This window comes from Bufo bufo, chromosome 5 (genome assembly GCF_905171765.1).
Source record: "Bufo bufo chromosome 5, aBufBuf1.1, whole genome shotgun sequence".
NCBI lineage: Eukaryota > Metazoa > Chordata > Amphibia > Anura > Bufonidae > Bufo > Bufo bufo.
Genome location: NC_053393.1, coordinates 480,084,824 through 480,104,772, shown reverse-complemented (window position 1 = coordinate 480,104,772; position 19,949 = coordinate 480,084,824). Strand labels below are relative to the sequence as shown.

At 43.9% G+C, this 19,949-nt stretch overlaps 1 protein-coding gene across 1 annotated transcript; it reads right to left on the bottom strand.

Moving 5' to 3' along the window:
- Window positions 1-9,246: 9,246 nt before the first annotated feature.
- Window positions 9,247-19,114, bottom strand: INSIG1 (insulin induced gene 1). The gene is made up of 6 exons (XM_040434153.1): window positions 18,916-19,114; window positions 17,318-17,678; window positions 12,788-12,912; window positions 11,750-11,916; window positions 10,887-10,986; window positions 9,247-10,358 (listed from the first exon to the last, which is right to left on the bottom strand). Exons 2-6 carry the CDS (start codon window positions 17,649-17,651, stop codon window positions 10,329-10,331), a joined length of 756 nt encoding a protein of 251 aa, XP_040290087.1. The 5' UTR covers window positions 17,652-17,678; window positions 18,916-19,114; the 3' UTR covers window positions 9,247-10,328.
- Between the last annotated feature and the right edge of the window lie 835 nt (window positions 19,115-19,949).

Below are 19,949 nucleotides of genomic sequence, written 5' to 3'. Positions count from 1 at the left end.
ACTATGAACAGGACAGGCAGCACTGAATGTAGACAGACTATTATAGTTAAATATCATGGCAGAGAAACTCTATTGGACTATAGCATTCTTGATAAATAGCCTTGTTGCAGTTTAGTCCGAAATATGTGGGTTTAGTGTGGAAGTTTTGAAACTCACTATGTTACGGCCAAGCCATCCCTGCCTTCTGTCCATTGTTGACTAAACCGAAATTCCAAAACTAGAATTTCAGGATAAGAGCAAAACACTTGCAGCTAGTGGGGTGTGGGCAGTACTAACACAACTAAGTGGCAACAACTGCGTTTTGCCCCTTTGAAATGCTGAAAGTTATGTGCAACTTCATAATTATGTGAACTTTATGCTTGATGATGTTAGCTGAAAAACGAAGGGGTAGGCAGCACCACAGTCCCACAAAATAGGATACTGACCGGTATATAGGCTTCAAGCCGGGTGGTGCACGCAGATAGGGATCCGGACTGAGGGTCCCAATTCTTCCAGACACTCCAATAATCCCCAGCACTCACCAGTAGTTTGGTAAAAATTTAGAGTTATTCACTCAGACAGGCAGGTTACAGCCTGCTGTAACCTGGCTGACTGACTAATTTAAACACCATTTTTCACAAACTCCTGGAGAGTGCTGAGGATTATTGGAGTGTCTCTAGGACGTTAGCTGCCCTAAAGTTTAAAAATTGCACAAATGTTATACCAATCTTCAATATTGGGATGTGATGTGTCAGGGATTAACGTTTTTAAATTAAAACAAACACCACACCAAAAATTATGGCCAAAGAAAGGTTTCTTCAGCAAACAGGAGCACATGTCTAACACCAGCCATTTTCTAACACATGTTCCTCCAGACAGAAGCACAGCACATTACTTTGGAAAAATTAAACATAAAATACTGCTTACCTCAACGTGACAATGAGCCTTTCCTCAGGAGAAATGCTGCGCCTCATATTGGTGTCCATGAAGGTAAGGACAGTACGTAGAGACGCCAGCAAGTGATCAAAGGTAGCGAGTGACATCCGACAGTAGGAAAAAAACTTCTCTGGATGCAGCCGCAGATCTTTGTAGAGGGTATGGAAGTGTCCTTTCCGGTAACGTTGAGAAACAATCGGATGGACCCAAAATCGCTGCCTTCTAATAGGTTCCTCAGCCAATAAAGGAGGGCGCTGTGCCCATCGGCGACAAACAAGCCAATGCACTAAGCCCTCTTCCTCTGAATCCGACATGGTGATACAGCAAAGAGAAGCAGCCAAAATAACCTCTGTACTCTGGAAAGACTACAGAAAATGGCCACAAAACCACACTCAGGTGTCCTTGATTTATACCAGTATCTTGGGTGGAGCTAATCAAATTTAATTTTTTGCACCATAACTTTTTTTTAGACGGACCGCAAAAAAAAACGGACACGCGAACACACGGAAGCACAACGGAAGAAAAAACGGACACGGATCACGGAACCCCGTTTTGCGGACCGTGAAAATATACTGTCGTGTGCAATAAGCCTTATTCAGATAAATGGAACGGATTTTAAGTTGCAGAAATTATATGCACTAAAATTTGCCACGTGTTCCCTAAAGCTCCCTGGATAAATTTATCAAAGGTCACATGATGTCTTGAGTTTGTTTCACCACTTACTGGCAACTTTTGGGACTTTAAAAAGTTGCAGTTCATAAGTGTGGCTTAAGGGATTTGTCCCACCTGTGAGCGGACAACCTCAATGATTGTAACCTGTGGCCAATTATATATTAAAAAAAAACGCACAACTTAGTCCATAAATATTGGGACATCGACACAATTCTATTTTTGGCTCTATACATCACCACAATGGATTTGAAATGAAACGAACAAGATGTGCTTTAACTGCAGACTGTCAGCTTTAATTTGAGGGTATTTACATCCAAATCAGATGAACAGTGTAGGAATTACAACAGTTTGCATATGTGCCTCCCACTTGTTAAGGGACCAAAAGTAATGGGACAATTGGCTTCTCAGCTGTTCCATGGCCAGGTGTGTGTTATTCCCTCATTATCCCAATTACAATGAGCAGATAAAAGGTCCAGAGTTCATTTCAAGTGTGCTATTTGCATTTGAAATCTGTTGCGGTCAACTCTCAAGATGAGATCCAAAGAGCTGTCGCCATCAGTGAAGCAAGCCATCATTAGGCTGAAAAACAAAACAAACCCATCAGAGAGATAGCAAAAACATTAGGCCTGGCCAAAACAACTGTTTGGAACATTCTTAAAAAGAAGGAACGCACCAGTGAGCTCAGCAACACCAAAAGACCCAGAAGACCACAGAAAACAACTGTGGTGGATGACTGAAGAATTCTTTCCCTGGTGAAGAAAACACCCTTCACAACAGTTGGCCAGATCAAGAACACTCTCCAGGAGGTAGGTGTATGTGTGTCAAAGTCAACAATCAAGAGAAGACTTCACCAGAGTGAATACAGAGGGTTCACCACAAGATGTAAACCCTTGGTGAGCCTCAAAAACAGGAAGGCCAGATTAGAGTTTGCCAAACGACATCTAAAAAAAAAAAGCCTTCACAGTTCTGGAACAACATCCTATGGCCAGATGAGACCAAGATCAACTTGTACCAGAGTGATGGGAAGAGAAGAGTATGGAGAAGGAAAGGAACTGCTCATGATCCTAAGCATACTACCTCATCAGTGAAGCATGGTGGTGGTAGTGTCATGGCGTGGGCATGTATGGCTGCCAATGGAACTGGTTCTCTTGTATTTATTGATGATGTGACTGCTGACAAAAGCAGCAGGATGAATTCTGAAGTGTTTCGGGCAATATTATCTGCCCATATTCAGCCAAATGCTTCAGAACTCATTGGACAGCGCTTCACAGTGCAGATGGACAATGACCCAAAGCATACTGCAAAAGCAACCAAAAAGTTTAAGGGAAAGAGGTGGAATGTTATGCAATGGCCAAGTCAATCACCTGACCTGAATCCGATTTCAGCAAGTGAAATGCATGCTCAGACAAAACTGAAGGGAAAATGCCCCAAGAACAAGCAGGAACTGAAGACAGTTGCAGTAGAGGCCTGGCAGAGCATCACCAGGGATGAAACCCAGCGTCTGGTGATGTCTATGCGTTCTAGACTTCAGGCTGTAATTGACTGCAAAGGATTGCAACCAAGTATTAAAAAGTGAAAGTTTGATTTATGATTAGTATTCAGTCCCATTACTTTTGGTCCCTTAACAAGTGGGAGGCACATATGCAAACTGTTGTAATTCCTACACCGTTCACTTGATTTGGATGCAAATACCCTCAAATTAAAGATGACAGTCTGGAGTTAAAGCACATCTTCGTTTCATTTCACATCCATTGTGGTGGTGTGTAGAGCCAAAAATGTTAGAATTGTGTCGATGTCCCAATATTTATGGACCTGACTGTACTTGCCAGCAGCTGCTGCCTCTTTTTTGCCCACTTCTGGTGCCTGCCTCGCAAAAAGTAGCTTGGGCTCGTAATTGCCGTGGCCAATCAGCGATCACAAGACCAAGCCACTATTGGGCCAGGAATGCGGCAGCGGTGCAGGAATGGCGGGAACGCAGTGTGTTGTGCTTTATTATTTTAAATTGGTCACAGGTTACCACGATTGGGGGATGACGGCTCCTATGCGGAACAATCCCTTTAAGGCCCCTTTTACACAAATTATACAGATTGTGTCAGGATCTGTTCAGGGAAAAAAAAAAAGTTTTGCATGGAAGTGCAGTCCATTTTGTCTGCGGTTGCGTTCAGTAGTTCAGTTTTTTTTCATGCAGATGATATCAGCTTTGATGCATTTTTCATGTGCATGAAAAACAACAAAACTGAAGAATTGCAAACATCTAGCAACCATCAGTATAATACGCTTTACATCGGATGCAATGTATTTTTTTTAGAGAAGCCCCATTCGCTTCTATGGGACCAGGGATGCATGAAAAAACACAGAATATAGAACATGCTGTGATTTTCACAAAACACAGATGATGCGTGAAAAACAACTCATGTACACAGGCACAGAGCAGGTGTATGGGGAAAAACTCGTGTGAAAGGCGAGTAAACTTGACAGGCTAACCATGCCCACTTTTCAAAAACTTGATGTAAAAATGGCAAATAAAGGTCAAACTGTGCAGGGTTTGATAAATTCTGCAGGACTTTTCTGTAAAGCAGGAATCCAAATGCTCATGTGAACGTGCCCTAAAAGGTGCACTAGATTTATCACCCAGTATCGACCACGGGCTTCTTGGTCATCGAAGCAGTGTATGGATGACATACATTTCAAGGGCTGCATTTTATCAGCTGTTATTAAAGGGGTTGTCTTCTAAAGAAAAAGGACCAGGATCTGGAGGGGTGGGCGACGCCACTGACAAACTGTAGTGCTTCTGTACATGACACAAACACAACAAAAGAGGTAAATGATCCACAACTTTTAATACAAAATAAAAAAATAATATGATACACAAAGCATTCACAGAAATCCTACACATGAAGGTCATTAACTGGAAAAATAATACAAAGTCAATGTATATCCATAGTCCAGCATAGTGCAATTTTTTTGTTAACTTTTACAACTTGGCAAACTTTTGGTTCAGAAACTTGCTGCAAGTATTGGCAAAACTGAGTTACTTGTCTCTATATTTGGTTTGTTACACTGAAAAAAAAAAAATCAAGACATGTAGCCTTTAAAGACCACAATAAGGGCTCATGCACACTGCCATGTAAGGGCTCATGCACACTGCCATGTAAGGGCTCATGCACACTGCCATGCCCGGCCGTTCCACACTTTGGGGACCGCAATGCACAGGCAACATCTGTGCGGCAGACAGATCCAGACTCCAACTTGAATGGGTCTGGGATCCATCCGCGGCGTAAAAAATGTCTGCAATATGGGCCCGGCCTTTGTGTGCATGAGCCCAAATTAGAAGCCTTTTAAAAAAAATATATATTGTTGATCAGATTTGATGTGGACAACAGCGCTGCATGCAGCACTATTCTAATTAAAGTTACAAAGCCCACGAAGGACCAGATTAAAAAATAAAAATAAATCAGGGACTGGTGGTATCCGCAATGTCGCAGATCTGAGACTGGAAACCTGGGATCCTCCAGCTAAGGTGAAGCTACAAGCTAAAGACTGGCAGCTTAGGCTGCATTCTCTATTGAGGACACATGAAAGCCTGGCCAAGTGCATATACATGGGGTGTTCAGAGGGATTAGAAATCTGCTGTCTAAGGTATAGGACCACCTTTAGGATTTTCTTACGGGTATATGGCGTATGAGCACCAGAACTGTTGCCTTACCCGACACTTGCAGGTGGGCTACATGGCTATGAAAGGACGCCTCTGAATGTCAGATGAAGGCACTACTATCCTTATCTGGCAGTCATATCTAAATTACAGCAGTCCCCTTCCGATGCCAGCATCTCAACTCCTAATTTCCTGCTAATATATAATCAATAGTAATTGACATATGATAAAGTGGTGATCCATAAATCTCTGGCAGCCCCATAGAGAATAAATACAGTGGCATGGTGCATGCTCAGCCAGCCGCTCCATTCATTTCTGTTCACGAGGCACCGATTGTGATCAGTGCGGGGGTCCCATAGAACTGACCTGGTTATCCTCCATCTTAGGGATAATTTTATATAACCAAAATACACCTTCAATTTGTTTTATTTAACAAAATAGCTTTTGACAATAAAACCAGGATTTGGTTGGCAGATAATACAGAAATCCAACCATCTTGCAGCAAGAGTTGATACCAAAAGCATAATTTCCTTGCATAAAAGTAAAATATAAAAAGGCAACTTCACAAAAAAAAAAAAAAAAAAAAAAAAAAAAAAAAAAAAAAAGCCTTAAAGATCATAAATGGAGTACTTGTCAATACAGCTCAATGAATACAAATAAATGCATACCGATTTTGTCTATTACAGAAATTATTGCTGATTTGCATCATTAGAACCCCTTCTAGGAGACCTGTCACCCCATTGTTGTGGGAGATATTCTGACCGCCAGCAGGAAGAATCAGCCATTTGCTGCCATTTACACAGTACGGCCTCATGTACACAATTGTATTATGGCTCCGTACAACAATGGATTTGTACTAACATAAAGGGGCTATCCTGTACCCCCGTATGCTTTAGAGTTCATATGGAGGCTTTTTTTGTGGCATACCCCATTGGCTGCCATTTACAGAGCACCATACAACAGCACATGGGATTTGTGGTCTGGCAGAGATCCGGCCACTACCCGGGAATCGGCTGGACAAAAACCCGCAATGATTTTTGTCCACTTGATTCCCTTCCGGAACAGCCTGCCGGAGGTGTGGAAATAGCCTTGGGCTGTGTTCACACTTCTGTGAGCAGACGGTATGTGCCTTCCCAAAAATGGGATCAGATCCTACAAAGGAAGAGCAGGCTTCCCTGCTTTTCTTTATGAAGTTCCAAACCTGTTTTCAGAAGGAAATGTGCAGGCTTCGAGGTTGTCCAAACCTTTTGAAGCCGGTTACTGCAGCGCCTCTCCCATTCACTTCCATGTGAGTAGTGCTGATGTAACCAGCTTAATTCACAGCACGATGGCCGGAGCTTTTTTTTTGCGGTGCGGAGGCACGGACAGAAACACCTGTAGTGCTTCCGTGGGTTTCTGGGGCTCTGTTCCGCACCTCCCGGATGGCAGACCCATTCAAGTGAATGGGTGTGCATCTGTGATACTGGGTGCACACGGCAGGTGCCCGTGTATTGCGGACCCGCAAATCGGCCGAGGCCGGGCAACGGCTCAGGCTATAGTGTGAGCGAGTGGTTTATTTAGTGCCAAAGGATACAAGACCTGGTATTGGGAAACAGGAAAACAATCACAAAAGCCTCCCTGTCAGCTTTTGGCATTTAAAATATGGCTCTCGCAAGTAGTCATAATGCAATCATATAAATGAAGCCTTAGGTCTGTGATGGCTAACCTCCAGCGGTGGTAAGACTACAACTCCCAAGATGCACACTTGCTTTGCTGTTCTCAGAACTCCATAGAAATGAATGGAGCATGCTGGGAGTCGTAGTTTTGCCACAGCTGGAGTGCTGGAGGTTAGCCATCACTGGCTTAGGTTATGCTCCCAAACATGAGGGACAGGCTCCCATATCCTCAGCTGTAGGAACTTGTAGAGTTATGTGGCCCAGTAGGGCACAACAGTATACAATTCGCAATGCCGTAATATACTGTATATCATTTAAAGGGAATCTATCATTTATAAAAAGGCAAAATGTCTATAGGGAGAGACTTATCAAAATTGGCGCAAAGGAAAACCGGCTTAGTTGCCCAACCAGATTCCACCTCATTTTTCACAGCTCCATTGGAAAATGAAAGGTGGAATCCGATTGGTTAGTATGGGCGACCAAGCCAGCCTCTTAACACTACTTTTGATAAATCTCCTTTTAAAATGTACAAAAATGCAAAAGGAAAAGTTTATACCTACAAGGAGGATTCTGGGACATCAACAATGTATTTTTATTCAGAAATTTGCCCCTAGATGGATCGAACCAATAAGACCAGAGCTTCCTGACATTCCTCAGAAACGGAGGCGGAATTTCATTGCAAAATCTGCAATAAATCCATGGCTAAATCTAGATGACATGTTATATGCCGACTTTGCTGCAGAGTTCACCTTATGCATTGTAAAGGGTGGAAAATCCATATCGACCTGCTGCAGATCTCACACGGCAGGGCGATTTTCTGCTGCAGATCTTTTTTCCGCAGTGTGTGGATGGTAGTAGGTAAAATCTCATCCGCTTTGCTGCTACTGTAATAAGATGTGACTTTTCCACAAGCAATTCTGCGAGTGGGTCCTCAAAAAGGATGATTTAATTTATTGTCAATGTCCCAGAATACCTAAAAAAAATAAAAATTAAATCTAGATCTGTGAGGATTGATTTTTCAAGTTCCATTTGAAAAGTCAAGGTGAAAGCACTTGGTCTACGAGGTCCTGCTCACCAAGTCTAAGCTGTGCTTTCAAGAGAAACATCTTATTACAAGGTACACTAACACTCTTCCTGAAGAACACGTCTGCTTTATCCCAGTTTCTCCAGGTTTAGCGCTCTACTAAAGCGAGCAATTTCACTCTACCTTTTCTTCTTGATGGCAGACATTTAAGATACCACTTAATGCTTTCTTAAATCAATAAATTGTGCAAATATTTAATGTAACGATATGACAATGAAATGAGCAGATAGATTCCCTTTAAGTTTTTTTTTTTTTTTTTTTTTTAAACACATTGCACTTGTCATTTTGACTGTTCGTAATCAGACTGAACTACATGTAATTAAATGTGAACAATCAATACTCTGAGCTTACAAATACTATAGAAGACTAAAAAACAAACAAAAACATTAAATGAAGTGACAAATGCACTTTTATCTTTACAAGGCAATCACAGACTGCAAATATTAATAAGGCTGTGAGACACACACAAGAAATATCCGCCTCTTCTAGCAAATGACACTTTAACATGTAAAGGTTCTTCTCTGGCTGTCCTGTCTTATGACTATGACCATTGCTGGTGTCACATGTGGCTGGCAAAGCAGGGACACTAGAGGGAACCTGTCATGATGAACATGGTGTTTGAGCGACAGGCGGCACGTTCTAGAGCAGGAGGACGCGTGATTGACAGCTCTCTCTGTATGCACAATCAAAGAGGGAAGGCTGTCAATCACTGATAAGACCGCCTCCTTGACTTCAAAGCCCAGAATGAGCTGGAATTTAAATTGATAGATTACCAGTTATATCGAGTCTTTTCCCGTAAAACTATATATCAATCTGCTCAGCTCCTCCTGCTTTATAACATGCTGCCTTCAGTTCAGATGCCATGTTCAAAGTGACAGGTTCCCTTTAAATGGGTATTCTGGTACTACAAGATTGATAGCCATCAATATCAGACAGCAGGGATCCGACTACCAGCACCCCACCGACAGCAGACTGAAGGACGAGGCACAGCTCCAAACATTTGGCGGTGGATCTGCCTTAAATGGGACTGAGCTGCAGTACTACCAAGTGTACTGCGTTATGCCCATTAAGAAATGAAAGGGATGCGGCACTCGACCATCCATATTATAGTCCAGAAAATTGCCATTAAGGCTACATGCACACGAACGTTTGTTTCGCGGTTCGTAAGCCACGGATCCACAAAATATGGCTACAGACCGTGTGTATGCCACACTTTCCGCACGTTGTTAGAATGCCTATTCTTGTCTCCAAAACGGACAAGTATAGAACATGTTCAATAATTTGCTGCATGGCCTCAGATGTGGACAGCACATGGATGACATTTTTTGCGGCACCATAGAAATGAATGGGTCCGTGTCCGATCCGGATGTGGGCCGAAAATATGGCTGTGTGAATGAGGCCTAACATCGTTGGAAAGGTGGCCCCACAGGAATTTTATCCAACCACGAGCCTTTACGCAGGCTGACAATTCTAGTCAGAAGATTGCAGTCAAGCATCTCTGCCTACACTGCCACCTTCTAACAGCAAGAAAGCCAAACCATCTGATGATCCAGCCACTTGGCCCAGCAATCAGTCATATACATTAAGCCAAAGTGGAAAATTTTCCAGCTTCTAGTGGTCACCAGGGCTAGCTACTTTCTGGTCGAAACTGATCATGTAGCTTATTTTTAGAATGCGTATTACTATAGTCTCAGCTACCATCACAGTTCAGTATGCTGGAGACTCTCACCCCTGTTGCTAATATGGGCCTAGCAAGTATTAAGGACAACTCAACATACTGCCCCCTAGATTAGATTTGGTGGCCTCAACTACGTTTCCCCTTCATGCTACAGCTTTTTTGCCCACAGCCTTATTTTCCATGGTAGACAAACAATAAACTCCTATCACTTAATCTTATTTTTTTCCCTCTTTTCTTGCATCCATTAGGACTTCCAGACGTCGTAGCAAAACTCCATAACAGTCATTTCCTCCTTATCTTCTCAGAATGAAATTGTAATACTGGTACTTCAAGCTGGCACCCCAGCCTATTACTCCATGCAGAAGACATCTGACGTCCTACCACTACAGAGACAAAAAAAACAAACAAAACTGCAGCGATCATGGAAAAGATGCATTATTGGGGTGATTTGTTCTCCTCTTATCGCAGTTCCTCCAAATATAGGAATAGTCCGATGTGGTAAAAATCCATAGAGCTAGAACAAGATTCCGCACACAGTAGAATGTACTAACCAAATAACGAAGTGACAGCCTTCACAGTTTAATGAGTTTGCAGGTGAAAAGTTTGCAAGCTTTTCCCCGAAACGTGCCTCATTCTTCTCTTGGTACATTTAAGTATGGCAAGGTGAGGTATCTAGTCCGTGTGCACTTTATCTGTAGGACCCTGCAATAGAAAAAAAAAAAAATGTAAGACATTAGCGTTTCTGAATACACACAAATATACAGCAGTTGCCAGAAATATCTATTTGAGCTACTGTAATGAAAACCAATTGTTGACCAGATTCTCTGCACCGGGACAATGCAACTTTGCAGCAATTTCTGGCAGCGAACAGAGGTGCAATGCCATGTGCACAATACAAGATAGTGCTTTACCTTTACCACTCCATAGTAATTGAGGCTTTGCACTAAGCTACATAGAAGTCAAGTTGGACCACAACTCGGCCATTAAAATCTGTCTCAAAGTAAACCAACCAGTAGTTGGGATAGAGTCAGAGAAAAGCGTCCATCCCTGCACCAGATTTAGCATCCAGCCTGTCTTGTGATAAATCTGGTGCAGGTTTAGACACCTGTCTAAGCTTATGCCATCTTTAGGATTAGTAAATGTGGGCCAATAGTTACTGAGATTGTAATTCTAGCATGCATTTCGCCAAATAATGAAAATGCTAGTTGGCTAATGTATAAAGTAAATTACCATAGCTAGTTGCCTCCCTATATTTCCCACAGTTACTCCTCCAGAAAAGAATATACATGGCAGCCAGGAGCGGATATATAGGAAGTCTGGGGACATGTACCTAAATAAAAAGAAAGAAAGAAGAGTTTAATAAAGTGCAAACTAAAACTGTTTCACTTCAAGTAAGTAAGGAGCATAAAGTGCAATCACCGATTTCTACTGTACTCTTAAAGAACACATCTGTCTAAAGGCCCTTTGACATGAGCCAGTAATCGGCCAAATGAACATTCGCTTGAGGACTCCAGCATAATGTAAACCGGACGGATCCGTTATGCAGGCCATAGACGTCTATAACGTCATGGAATTGCTTTATGGTCCATGGTAATGGAATCCATAACGCAATTCACATTATACCACAACGCGAACGTCAAAATATGAAATTCGCTCATCCCCAATTATGATCTATGCTACTCCATGGAATGGTTTACTAGAAACTAAGGGCGATGTATCCCACGATAAGTAGTGGGACAGGACGCACAACTCTGACAGGTGTACTGTATATGCCAGGAGGTTAATAGCGTGATGTGAACAGAGCCTAATCCTTTACAGATCTGCTATTTAGGAACCAGGTAAAATAGGTGGCATGAATAGAAATTGCTGCAATTTGGGAAATACAGTTCAAATCTAAAAGTAAAGTCTGCAATTGAGAACACAAAAAGGGTATTTTCCCCCAGGAACAGTGCCACTGTGGCCGGTATTGCAGCTTTTCCCCATTCAAATAAACAGGGAGTAAACTACATTACCAGACACAGCGTGGACAAGAATGGCACTATTTTTGGGAAAGCAGAAGATCTTTTTTTCGAATCCTACACCCTGCAACTTACTGGTAAACTCCATTGTAGACAAGGAACTGTGTGATGAGTGTTGCAAGAAAGGCTATCGTGATTCCAAGCCCCAGGCCACTGCGAGAGCGGTCAAAGGTCCACCACAGGCCCAAAGACAGGGCTGCAAGGGTCAATGACAGCTGAGCATTATTTGCAAAATCCAGTTTCTGATTAAATACTTGGATTAAGGAAAAAAACACCACACATTGTACATTTAAAGTTATACACAATCCATGGGAGTAATTAAATAATAATTCTTACTGGCTGTTTACCCCTTTGTAGTCTGGATGAGTCCATCAGTTCCTACAAGTGTCCGTTCGGCCTTATGCACACAGCACAGATGCTGGACTGCAGCACACGTCAGACTGAAAAATCCTCCATATAAAAATCTGAAGCATAGAGAGCTACAGTAAAAGCCCTAAAGTACTTTGAGAGTGCCCTATTATAACAGCTCTCTATCAATCAGAGCTAAAGCACGTCAGAGTGCCTAAGGCCTTACAATACATGCTTAAAGAGAAGGTCATCGAAACATGACCGACAAGTTATTTTATGTTATACATCTTTAAAGAATCTTTGGTGATGCAAGTTTTAGTTTTCCATGTCAATATCTATATGCTTTTAACAGCTCGGGCAACATGGCAGCCTCCATAATCATGTTCAAGAAAATGAATTCAAAAAATAAAAATAATTCTACAAATCAGAAAATAAAAAGGGATATGCGTCACCACCTGGATTTAACTAGTGGGGAAAAAAAATAAAAATAATAAAATAAAATTATAGGTGACACCTAACCTTTAAAAAGGGTTGTCCAGTCTCAGTACAGACAGCAGGGGTCTGACGCGCAGCACTCCTGCCGATCAGCGCTGACACTACAAAGCTCTGTCCATTATGTAGTGACTGGTGCTGGTACCTACAGCACTGCTCCTATTGATACAATCCCTTTAATACATACCGCAATGAACTATACATGAGTATATAATGAACAGCTAATCTAGCAAATCCATCATAAAAGGCTGTGTAATACTGATTGAAGGATACAGCACTAGCATGATTAATGCCGACAAAAACTGCGATGCATCTCATGACGCTGGCCCACTCTCTCTTGAACTTGTGAGGTTCACCAAGGTGGCTGTCGATGCAGGGATACAGAAGGCCAACAACAGCTGGAAGACAAGAGCCCATGTATTCGATTATTTTATCATTACTCACAAAAAAACAAAAAGGTGTCTACACTAGTAAAAAAAAAAAAAAAAAAAAAAAAAAAAAAAAAAACAGTAATGCAGAGTATACAGAACAGTCTTGACTCCTAGTGAGCACAGCGGTTTGGCATTAACGGGTTCCTCAGCAGAGGGGCCACAAGATACAGGTGCCCACAAGCTGATGCCACTCACATGCCATCTTTCCACAATAATACTGAAACAGACATTTATCATGATTCAAAAGGGTTCTGTGGATCTGTATAATCCTAAAGCATTTGCTCGGCCTGTGCTTATTTTATATATATACACACACACATAATTAATATATTCATTCAGGACATCCATACCTTACTCTCAATCTGCCTAAGCTTTAAACAACCTTAAAAGTGTTCTCTGGGATTTACATATTGACGACCTATCCTCCATGCATTATATAGCGGCTGTGCTTGGTATCGCAGCTCAGCCCCGTTCACTTGAGCTGCACCTAGGCCATGTGACTGATGAATGTAACGCGACATGACCCTTGTACAGCTGATCGGCGGGGGGGTTCCGGAAGCGAGACCCCCAATGATGGCATACTGACCTGTTCTGAAGACAGATCATCAATATGCAAATGACAGGGAACCCCTTTAAACCATTACAGTACACGTCCCACCTAACTGAAAGTAAAACTAAAGCCCATCTGTTTCCGATGTACTGGTGGGGAGGTTTATGCAATTCTAAAAGAACACCAATATCCTAAAATACACACAAGACATTTAAAGGGGATGTCTGCCTTTTTCTTACCGGTGATCTCTCTTTTGGATAGGTCATGAGCATCTGCTCGACAGGGGTCTGACATCCAGGATCCCTGCTGATCGAACACTGGTGACCTATCCAAAAGATAGATCACTGATAAGAAAAGTGGAGAACCCCTTTAACCATTAAAATATCAGTAAATAAAGTAAGAAATATGACTCGTTCATCAGACTGAGCCAATAACACAGAATTGAGCCATATGTGCCGCTTATCTCTTCAAAAGAATGCCACGTTTAAAGGGCATGGCCGCCATCTATTTCTAGCTGCACACGTGCTGTAACAGTAAATGCATGCAGCTAGTTAGGGCGCCTTCACACGGCAGAAAATTCTGCGACTGAAAATCTGTCTCATTCATTTGAGCAAGCACATGGATTTCTGCCAGCTCCATTAAAGTGAATAGAAAAGATTTTTCAGTCGCAGAATTTTCTGCCCCAAAAATCTGCCGCGTGTGAAGGCGCCCTATTAGACATTATTAAACCATCTGCGCATATGTCCGATGGGTTAATATGCCTAATTTAGGTCTGCGCTCCGAAAATGGATGCTGATGGAGGAGTTTTCTGAACAGCGGCTTCCATTCACTTACACTGGGGACGGACAGGGGAATTAGCGCATGTGAAGTATAAGTGAATTGAATCAAGGTAGGCAAATCAAATCCGATCTATGCACGGATGGTTTAATAATGTCTATTACTAGATGCGTGCATTTGTTCTTAGAGGAAAACCCCTTTAAACGTAGCATCCTCTTACACCTATGTAATGCTGCTCATGTCTGCGCAATTGGCACAGTCTGATAAAGGTGTCATTTTTACAATACAGATATTTCAATGGTTAAACCTTGTGTTAAAATGTATGTTTTCTTTTAGGATTAGTATTCTTTTATATAATTGCATAACCATCCTTACCAGTACAGTCAGATAGGCTTTAGTTTTTCTTTCGGTCAGACGAGGCGTGCACTGATGTTTTAAAAGGGACTTTACAGATTGGGCAGAGCGAGTGTAAGGTACGGATGTCCTGAATGACTATGTACTTACACCGGGCGGTCCGTCCCCAGCACAAGTGAATGGAGGCTGCTGATGGACAGGCCCCTCCATCAGTGGACATTTTCGAAAACGCCGACCTAGGCATATTAAACAATAGTACACTGGTGTGGACGGTTTAATAATCACCATTAGGCTCCATTCACACATCCGGAATTCCATTCTGTATTTTGCGGAACGGAATTGCAGACCCATTCATTTCTATGGGGCCGCACGACGTGCGACCCCGATCCGGAATTGCGGACCCGCACTTCTGGGTCCGCAATTCCGATCCCGAAAAAATAGAATATGTCCTATTCTTGTCCGCAAGACCCATTCACTTCTATGGGGCAGCAGCCGGACCCGCAATTGCGGACAAGAACAGGCATATTCTATTAGTGTTGGCAATGTGCGGAACGCACATTGTCGCTGTCCGTGTTTTGCAGACGTGTGAATGGAGCCTAAAAAGGGAATTATCTACACCCTACCTTAAAGTTTTAGATGCACTTGTGCCATGTTATATATAGTCAGAGGTCCTTGATGGTGATGTCTACCCCATATAGATTAGAAGTGTGTGTATATATTTTTTTTTTATAGCTGCATCTGCACTGTATTAGCTATAGCACTTTCCAGATTTGCTCTTGTAGTGTTTTACACACGCTTTTGTACCGCACCACGCAATGTGAAGGTGCAATAGAATGAAAAACAATAAATCATTGCCACTGCAAAGTAGTTTCCTATAGAGGACTGCACATAAATGTTGTGTAATTGGATGGAGGTCGTATATTTAGCTGCAGCAGCACAGACGCCTGGAGATTTCGCAGCGATGATTCATGAGATGCTTGTGGCAGAGGCTCCCCCCGAGTGCTGATCACTTCCTTATTTTCCTGCAGAGCGGTGGCATGGACACGTGAGCGCCAATGAGGGCCGAGGCCGACAGCTCACCAGTTCAGGAGGCGGCCAATCCCAGGGCAAGCAGCTGACGGCATTTCCTGTGCTATCCAGACTATGCAGTGACAGAAGAAGCCGTCCTAATCCTCATATAGGATTTCTGCTGCCATTTGCACAAAATAACAAGATGTTCATCTCCAGGCAATTCATCCACATTACATAAAACAGAAAGAATCAGAGACAAGGTAACAAATCCGCCGAGAACGAAACAATCCCCAATGAGACAAGCACAAAATAAGACGTTTAAAGGGCACGCAGACCACAGCATGGCAGACTTTTTGGGTTCCTTATGGCGAGATAACCAGACTGATCTCCCCCTTTTAAAAAGGGGTTGTCTCACTTCAGCAAACGGCATTTTTATCATACAGACAAAGTGAATGTCAGGCACTTAGTGACACCACATGAGATCTTTGAGGGAACCCCCGCTAGCGGGATTAACATGTATTTTCAGCTGTGTGAACATATATGCAACCATCCGCTTACCCCAAAATAACAGAGTTTATGTGAACCCTACTGGATTGTATAGAGCCCAATATCTGGGTGTTCAACAACATAGAAAGTGAACTATGCATATACTACTCCTCCAGTTCTGATCACATCAAGGGTCGAATCCAGATGTGGAGAACCTGCAGACATAATAGCCTGAAAACTTTTCCTAAGGCCTCATGCACGCGACCATATTTTGCATTGGTGTCCAATCTGCATTTTTTGTGATAGCTGTCACAAAAAATCCCCGACAGCACACAGCTGTCATCCATATCTGTTCCACAAGTTATAGAACATGCCTTATTCTTGTCTATATTGTGGACCAGAATGGTCATTTCTAGTGTTGGAAAAGAGAACACTGTTGACGCAATCTGGATTTTGCGGATCTGTGGTTTGTGAACCAAAACACGGACATGGTTGTGTGCATGAGGCCTAAGGCCCCTTTCAGACGAGCGAGTGTCTCGCTGTGGACTCGCAGTGAGGCACCCGGCCTGGACTTCCAGGACTCCCGGGGGTCACATTATATTGATATCCGATACATTCCAGACCTCTAAGGCTACTTTCACACTCGCGTTTGGGGCGGATCCGTCATGGATCTGCAAAAACAGATCCGTTAAAATAATACAATCGCATGCATCCGCTTCTATTATCTGTAACATAGCCATTGTGTGCCAGGACAGATCTATTTGGCTCAGTTTCGTCAAGCGGACAGCAAAACCCTGCGGGCAGCGTTTTGGTGTCCGCCTCCAGAGCGGAATGGAGACTGAACGGAGGCAAACTGATGTATTCTGAGCGGATCCTTTTCCATTCAGAATGCATTAGGGCAAAACTGATCCGTTTTGGACCGCTTGTGAGAGCCCTGAACGGATCTCACAAACAGAAAGCCAGAACATGTGTGAAAGCAGCCTTAGGGTTACATAGCATTATAAGTCAATATAATACTTTGTGACCCCGGCAGTGCTGGAAGTTCAGGCCTGGTGTCTTGTATGAAAGGGGTCTAACACATAGGATCAAAGAAACTGTCAATCTGGGGTTTGGCGTTCCCCCAACTACATCCAGACAAATGATCACCAGCCGACAAGCTTGACAGTCAAGTGGTGGTCCGGCAATGATACTCACCAGCCGCTGTACCACAACATGGTGGGACCCACCAAGCGGAAGAGAAGATGGTAGCAATGACTTCCTCAGGAAATAACGTCACATTCCTTTGGATCTGGAGAAGGTTGAGCACCAAGGCAAGAAATACACCAACAATAAAGAGGACCAAGCTCCTCCGGATCAGGCTGCGGCCTTGGCTGCTGGCTAAGGTGCTGTAGGCGAGACTGAGGAGAGAGCTGAGCGAGGACATGGCTTCTCCTGCTCTCAGCGTTAGCCAAGTGCTAAAATTTTTGCTTTCCTTGTCTATATTTCTGGTGCAAGAGCAACTCCAGCAGTGCTCCTCGAGTGTTGGCATTTGTTTACTGGTAGTTTTTGTTTTAATCTGTAGAAGAAGGCAGAGAAGAAGAATGATTAACGCACAGAACAACAGCAGATTAGTAACCAACAGTAATATGTGAGCCAAACTGCGCGCCAGCCCCGCAGAGGGCGCTCATAGCTGAGCACAGGATGTGACGTGGAGGGGGCACCACACTGGGCACTGAACTCTTCAATGACTCCGTCCATTCAATTCACCATATGTCAATGAAACCCTGATCATCCAAGTAGATTACCTGGCATCTGGCAATGCCAGCTGATGCCCTGTCACCCACATAGCCAGGACAGTTAACTTTTTTCCTAAATTGTGCCAATCTAATAGAACCCTAGTTTATAAAAGTCTGTGCCAGTCAGAGCAGATAAGGAATTCTACGGAGCTTAGACTACTTTCACACTTGCATCGCTGGATTCCGGCAGGTAGTTCCGTCGCCGGAACTGCCTGCCGGATACGGCAATCTGTATGCAAACGGATACCATTTGTAGACGGATGCAGATCCGTCTCACAAATGTATTGCAATACCGGATCCATCTCTCCGGTTGTCATCCAGCAAACGGATCCAGTATTTATCTTTTTCACATTTCTAAAGGTCTGCGCATGCGCAGACTGCAAAACCGGATCCATTTTTCCAGAACACTTAGGGCTGGATCCGGCATTAATGCATTTCAATGTAAAATAATATCACATCCGGCATGTGTTCCGGAATTTTGCAGAGAAAAAAAAACCTGCAGCATGCTGCGGTATCTTCCCCGTCCAAAAGCCGTACAGTGACTGAACTGAAGACATCCTGAACGCATTGCTCTCCATTCAGAATGCATTACGATAAAACTGATCAGTTCTTTTCCGGTATTGAGCCCTTAGGACGGAACTCCATGCCGGAAAAGAATAACGCTAGTGTGAAAGTACCCTTATCCCATTATGTCACTACCATATGGTGCCCGCCTGCCGCTGCAGTCTGATACTACTCTGCCCAAATTAGGATACAGATTAAAGCAAAAGATAAATCCTTTCACCTACTAACTGCATAAATGACCTGTGCCACATTACTGGTGCCCATAGTTAGGCACTTGCTGCTGTTACCCATTACGACTGAGGTTACTGTGCCAACCTCTACTGATGGCATTATTTGCAACCCACCACTACTGGCACCAAGACCTGCAGCCACATACTGGGCCCAGCACTACTGACATCAGGAACCACATTACCCCCTGTGGGTGCAGGACCCCCATCCACACGACAGTCTCACCTAACAGCAGGGTACACTCCGGTCGTCAGACAGAAGCCGGGATCCAGCAAGCGCAGAGATAAACTTTTGCCCTTTCCTCCCTGTTGTTTCCTGTGTCCTCTTCCTCTGTCTCCGCTTTAAATACGGAGGCCGTGTGTACGTGCAGCTGTGGGCGCCCTGCCTCCCGCCCCTGCAGGTAACGCCGCCGCCGCCGCTGTCCTCCTTTGCCCCGCTCCCTCCTCCTCCCACATTGAGTCACATGGAAGCTGCAGCTGTCCTCACCGAAAACAACATGCGGGTCTGGTGAGGCGACGGCAGCCAATCAGCGGCCGGCGGACCATATGACGTAGCGCACACACCACACACACACCTTCCCGGCGCTAGGGAAAAAAACCAAACAAGTATCGACGGGAGCGCGCACGGGCGGCGGCGGCGGCGCGCAGTGTATGGGGAGAGGGGACGTGAGAGTTCCCGCCATATGTTAGAGACACTCCCTCCTCCAGGGCACTGACCTCAAGACCGGTTACCGGGCCCACTCCGAAAATAGCCGCGGCCTCTGGTGGCTTTACCTCGCAGCAGTCAGGGCAATGACTCTTCCTCAAGCTTTGTTGTATAGGAGACACATTTTACCTCAATTCTGTACTTTTCTTGTGAAAACAAAGACTGTGCAATGGCTGCTGCAGGCCGTGACCATTGGGTGCAGTCACACACAGCGGTTGTGGTGCAGTTAAAGGAGTTGTTCAAGTTCTGTAATGCCCCCCATATGCCCGGGCCCCTCACAGAGGTTGTACTTACCTCACTCCCTTGCGCCCCTGTCGCTTTCTTACCGGCATGGCCGCCGCTGAATTTCCCCATCTCTGTGAGGGGCCCCGGCAAATTAGGGTGGGGGCCCTTATAGAACTTGGACAAGCCCTTTAACTCTCCCTACACCAAACTGAAAAGTGTTGCACTTAGTGGCTTTCTGTCACTTTATTGACCCTCACAGGTGCACCAAAATGTCATTAGTTGTGTCTGGAGAGGGTAGGAAACACCTGACCTGTGTGGACCCATCACCT

Coding starts and splice junctions, on each gene's coding strand:
- INSIG1 (XM_040434153.1), bottom strand. CDS start 17,651: ATGCCAACACTCGAGGAGCACTGCTGGAGTTGCTCTTGCACCAGAAAT. Junction 11,917..12,787: donor GCATTAATCATGCTAGTGCT/GTATCCTTCAAT, acceptor GTATTTAATCAG/AAACTGGATTTTGCAAATAA. Junction 10,987..11,749: donor GTCTACAATGGAGTTTACCA/GTAAGTTGCAGG, acceptor CTTTTTATTTAG/GTACATGTCCCCAGACTTCC.